Source organism: Lathyrus oleraceus, chromosome 1 (genome assembly GCF_024323335.1).
Source record: "Lathyrus oleraceus cultivar Zhongwan6 chromosome 1, CAAS_Psat_ZW6_1.0, whole genome shotgun sequence".
NCBI classification, from domain to species: Eukaryota; Viridiplantae; Streptophyta; class Magnoliopsida; order Fabales; family Fabaceae; genus Lathyrus; species Lathyrus oleraceus.
The window spans coordinates 396,021,441-396,027,293 of record NC_066579.1 but is presented as its reverse complement, the minus strand read 5'-3'; the positions used below and the strand labels follow the sequence as shown (position 1 = coordinate 396,027,293).

General features: G+C 33.5%; 1 protein-coding gene across 1 annotated transcript; it reads left to right on the top strand.

Annotated features, from left to right (window-relative positions):
* The first annotated feature begins 4,283 nt into the window (after window positions 1–4,283).
* Window positions 4,284–4,679, top strand: LOC127110385 (uncharacterized mitochondrial protein AtMg00810-like). The gene has a single exon (XM_051046087.1). It carries the CDS (start codon window positions 4,284–4,286, stop codon window positions 4,677–4,679), a length of 396 nt encoding a protein of 131 aa, XP_050902044.1.
* Window positions 4,680–5,853: the final 1,174 nt, after the last annotated feature.

Below are 5,853 nucleotides of genomic sequence, written 5' to 3'. Positions count from 1 at the left end.
TTTCTAGAAAGGGAAGATCAATCTTAAGTGGTTGATACATACTCATCAACTTTCTTTTACTCAAATAGTTTCCATTATCGGTTGAAATACCTTGTTGTCCATGATTGTTGGAAGCAAGAGAGTGTTTAAGGGAGGATTGTTCTCTTTATACACTTAGTAAAAAAATCCAAGAGGATTATTCTTGGTGGGTTAAGTTTGAGTCTTGTATAGAGAGACTAGGGTGTCTTGTCTAAAGATCTAACAATAATAAAATCTCTTTCATCTTGAAAGGAGATTGGAGTACTCTCGGATAGTGAGAGGAACCAGGATATTTTTCCGTGTTCTTTACTTTCTGCATTTTATAGTTTTCATCACTTTAAGTAACCAGAATAAATTAACCAGAACAATGGCTAAAATCGAGAAAATTTTAAGGCACCTTATTCACCCCCTCTTAGGTGCAAACTCTAATAACAATAGTCATCAGAGCGGGTTATTGGTAACTTGCTCCTTAGATCCAGAAGATGGATTCTGCAAGCGCAAACCATGTTTTCAAAGATGGTGGTAGTAGCAACAAACCCCTTCTATTTTCTGGAGAATATTTTGACTTCTGGAAAATTCGTTGAAAATGGGAAATTGTTGAAAATGGTCCGCATAATCCAATTAGTGTGGTTAATGGTGTTGACACTCCTAAGGTTAAAATTTCCTATGATGAAGATGATAAGAAAAGAATACTTAATGAAAATAAATTTATCAATCTTCTTTCAAGTGCATTAAGTATGGACGAGTTTTTCCGTACCTCTCAATGTAAACCGGCAAAAGAAATATGGGACACTTTGGTGGAGACTCATGAAGGAACCACTGAATTTAAAAGATCTAGATTGAACATATTGAGTCAAGAATATGAAATGTTCAGAGTGCAGCCCGGAGAATTCATTATTGCATTGCAAAGAAGATTTGTTCACTTGACGAATCATTTAATTGCACTAAGAAATACCTTTACAAATGATGATCTCAACCTTAAAGTGCTAAGATCTTTGACTAGAGAATGGCAACCAAAAGTGACGACTATATCGGAGAAGAAAAGTCTTTCTACCACGACGTCTGCATCATTATTCAGAAAACTCTAAGAACATGAATTTGAACTTGGAAGACTCGAAAAGCATGAAAGTCAAGAGAAGAAATTCAAAGGCATTGCTTTGAAAGTAGATTCAAAATAAAATCAAAAAGGTGATGCACCAGAGGAAGATGAAGACTTTATGCTCCTTGTGAAAAGGATTGGTAAGTTCTTTGGTAAAAATGACAATTCCTCTACTTATGCAAAAAGAAAGAAATATTTCAGGAAAAAAGAGGCTTCCACTTCAACACAAGATATCACATGCTATGAATATGGTAAGCAAGGTCATATAAAGTCGGATTGTCGAAAGCTCTCCAAGAAAGGTGGCTTCAAAAGTACAAAGGAGACTAAGAATAAAAAGGCGTACATTGCATGGGATGATAATGAGATAAGTTCATCATCCGATTCGGAAAATGACAAATGTGCAAATCTAGCATTGATGGCTTCACACCATTCCGATGATGAAAATGATGATGTTAGTAGTGAATTTTCCTTTTATGATAATGATGCACAAGGTGCTATAGATGAACTTCTCAATGAATGCAAAACATTGTATAAAACTTTGTCAAATCAAAAGAAACAAATTTCAACTCTTGAAGAAAAGATTGACAATATGGAAAAGGATTTTGAAGTAGAAAAACAAAATGTTCTTAATGAAGAAAAACAAAATTTTGTTTGCAAAAATTGTGAATCTCTTTCCTTCCAAATAGTTCAACTAAAAAGAGTCCTATAAATATATGAGAAAGGACAAGTTGGATTGGAGGATGTCCTTAGCCACCAAAAAGTTTCTAATAACAAAGAAGGACTTGGTTATTCTAAGTTTGATAAACCAAGTTCTAGAAAACCTATTTTTGTAAAGGCATGTGAACAACCTATCAAGGAAAAAGTGAACAAAGTTCCTAATGTGCATCATAATTGTAAAAATAGAAATTTCTGAAAAAAATCATATGTTCCAAGATATAAAAGTAACTTTATTCCTACTTGCTTTTATTGTGGGTTGGTTGTCCATACACCTAATGCTTTCCATGTTAGAAATTTTAGTATGGAAAATGGACATGATGTATGGGTAAAGAAAGGTACTAACTATAAAGGACCCAAATCCGTTTGGGTACCTAACAAAACCTAAACCCTTTTTGTAGGTTTGATTGAAGACCACTACCAACCTTTGGTATCTTGATAGTGGGTGCTCTAAGCATATGACATAAGATGTTAACAAATTTTCAAATCTAGCATTAAAGGCCAAGGGTTTTGTCACTTATGGAGATAACAACAAAGGAAGAATACTTGGCATATGCAAAGTTGGTTCACCACCGTTCACTTGTATTAAAGATGTTATTTATGTTGAAGGACTAAATCACAATCTTCTAAGTATTAGCTAACTTTGTGATAAAGGCTTCAAAATCAAGTTCACCAAGGATGAATGCTTAATTGAAGATGAAGTCACACATGAGGTAAAACTCAAAGGTAAAAGAACTAATAATATTTTTATGATTTCCCTTGATGATTTGTCTTTAAAGGTAAAGTGTCTCATGGTGAACAACAATGACTCATGGATTTGGCATAAAAGAGTTGCTCACATTCATATGGAACATCTAAACAATTTAGTCAAACATGATCTTGTCATTGGATTGCCTAAGATAAAATTTGTCAAGGATAAGCTATGTAATGCTTGTAAAAATGGAAAGCAAACCAAATCAAATTTCAAACCTAAAAATGTGGTGTCCACTTCAAGGCCACTACAATTGTTACACAAGGATTTATTTGGTCCATCAAGAACAAAAAGCTTCGGAGGTAATGTATATGCTTTAGTTATTGTTGATGATTTCTATAGATTTTATTAAACATTCTTTTTAGTATAGAAAAGTGATGCATTCAAGGCATTCAAGAAATATTCAAAGCAAATTTAAAATGAGAAATCACTCAAAGTTTCCTCCATAAGAAGCGATCACGGTGGAGAATTCCAAAATGCTCCTTTAGATGAATTTCGCGAAGAATAAGGAATCTCCCATTATTTTTCAGCACCAAGGACTCCTCAACAAAATGGAGTGGTGGAAAGAAATATCAATCTTTAATAGAACTTACAAGAACAATTCTTATAACAAAAGAACTTTAACTATTGAAGAATCTATGCATGTTTCCTTTGATGAAACTCACCCTTCCAAGGAGGATAATATTGTTTTATATGATGATGATGATGAAATAATAGAAGTTCCTAAGGAAGATACATCAAATGTAAATGATGATAATCAAGAATAAAAAATTCAACAAGACTCAAATAACAATGATATACCTAAAGAATGGAGAAAACATCGGGATCGTCCCATTGATAAAGTCATTGGTGATATTAGTCAAGCTGTTGCAACAAGATTAAAACTCAATGATGCATGCTTAAATATGGTGTATGTATCACAAATTGAACCTTCCAAAGTTGATGAAGCCTTAGAAGATGAGCAATGTATACTTGCAATGCAAGAAAAGTTAAACCAATTTGAAAGGAATCAAGTTTGGGAACTTGTTCCTAGGCCAAGTGGAAAACACATCATAGGCACCAAATGGTGTTTAAGAATAAGCTTGATGAAAATGGAATAATTTTTCAAAACAAAGCAAGATTGGTGGCTCAAGGTTGCAATCAAGAAGAAGGAATTGATTTCGAAGAAACTTTCGCTCCGATTGCAAGTTTAGAATCCATTCGATTATTACTTGCTTATGCATGCTTATTAAACTTTTAGTTATTCCAAATGGATGTCAAGAAAGCCTTCTTGAATGGCTAAATTAATGAATAAGTCCATGTTAAACAACCCCCAGGCTTCGAAGACTTCAAGGAACCGTCACATGTTTTCAAATTGAAGAAAGCTCTTTATGGATTAAAACAAGCACCAAGAGCATGGTATGATCGCCTTAGCAATTTTCTTTGTGAAAAAGGTTTTGAAAAGGGTAAAGTTGACAAGACCTTGTTTATTAAGAAAACAAAAGATATCACTTTATCGGTTCAAGTCTATGTCAATGACATCATTTTCGGTTCAACAAACAAAGATCTCTGTGAAGAATTTTCATTGATGATGCAAGGAGAATTCAAGATGTCCATGATTGGAAAATGAACTATTTTCTTGGATTACAAATTAAGCAATTAAAGAATGGCATTTTCATCAACCAATCCAAGTATTGTAAAGAATTATTAAAAAAAATCGACATGGATCATTGCAAAGCTATGTCTACTCAAATGGGATTCAGAACTTATGTTGATCAAGATGAATTTGGTGTGGAAATAGATATTACAAAGTATCTAGGTATGATTGGTTCATTATTATATTTGACGACAAGTCGTCCTGACATAATGTTTAATGTTTGTCTTTATGCTCGATTTCAAGCGAATCCTAAGGAATCGCATTTCACCGCTGTAAAGAGAATCATGAAGTATCTCAAGGGAACTACCAATCTTGGCCTATGGTATCCAAAAGGTAGTATATGTGATTTGGTTGGATTTTATGACTCGGATTATGCAGGTTGCAAAATTGACCGCAAAAGTACAAGTGGTACATGTCACATTCTAGGAAATGCACTAGTATCACGGTCCTGCAGGAAATAAGCGTGTTTTGCACTTAGCACGGCTTAAGAAGAATACATTGTGGCAGGAAGTTTTTGTGCTCAAATTCTTTGGTTGAAACAACAACTTAGCGACTTCGGTGTGAACCTTGGATGTATTTTGTTACGTTGTGACAATACAAGTGCGATAAACATTACAAAAAATCAAGTCATGCATTCAAGGAAAAAACATATCGACATCCGACATCATTTTCTTCGTGATCATGTGCTCAAAGGCGATGTTGAAGTTACGTTTGTATATACTCACAATCAACTCGCGGATATATTCACGAAACCTCTTGCAAAAGAATTGTTCTATAAAATTCGAAGGGAACTCGACATCTTAAATGATGTTGATGTATGATTCTTCTATATTATTATCTATCGATAAAATAACACCAAGGTACATTTACCTTTCATATCTCATTGTTTATTCACATTTATGTTACAATTTTTTTTATTCTTATTATTTATATATTAATTTTTATGACATGCATACATAATTTATATATTAATTTTGATGTACAATTTTTTTTATTCTTATTATTTATTACTTTTTTCTGCATGCTGTCCAGTTTCAATATTTTTGAAAATTTCTAGCATGTAACCGGTTACCCTATTTCATGTAACCGATTATCGTTCGTTTTTTTGTAGTCCCAGATTCTGTTTCGAGACTGTAACCGGTTACCCAGATTTATATAACTGGTTAAAGCGGTCAAAATCTTCAAAATTAAATCCTTTTTATGAGGTTTTATTTTAGTGGGTCAAACTTATTCATTTTTACACATTCCTTGCATTGGAACTCATCAGATTCTCTTCACCTATCTTTTCACCTACTTTCATCTCTTCCAAGTCATTACATCAAAAACTCAAATGTATCATTAAAATAATAAAACCTCACTCATTTCCCTCTACTATATATCACTCTTCTCCCAAATCTCATCTCACCCATCTCTCACTTACTACAAAAACCAAAATCCCCTTCCAAACCCTAACTTTCACCTCCAAGCTTCATCAATGGCTCCTCCAAGGCAAGGCAAATGAAAATTAAAATTTGATGAAGGAAGTTCGGCTCAAAATAATAAAACTTCTCTTAGATCAAGGAGGCTTACTGTAAGACCCCAATTTTGTCCCTAAGATCCCTCATGGCATCATATCATATCATTGCCTCAAGGATC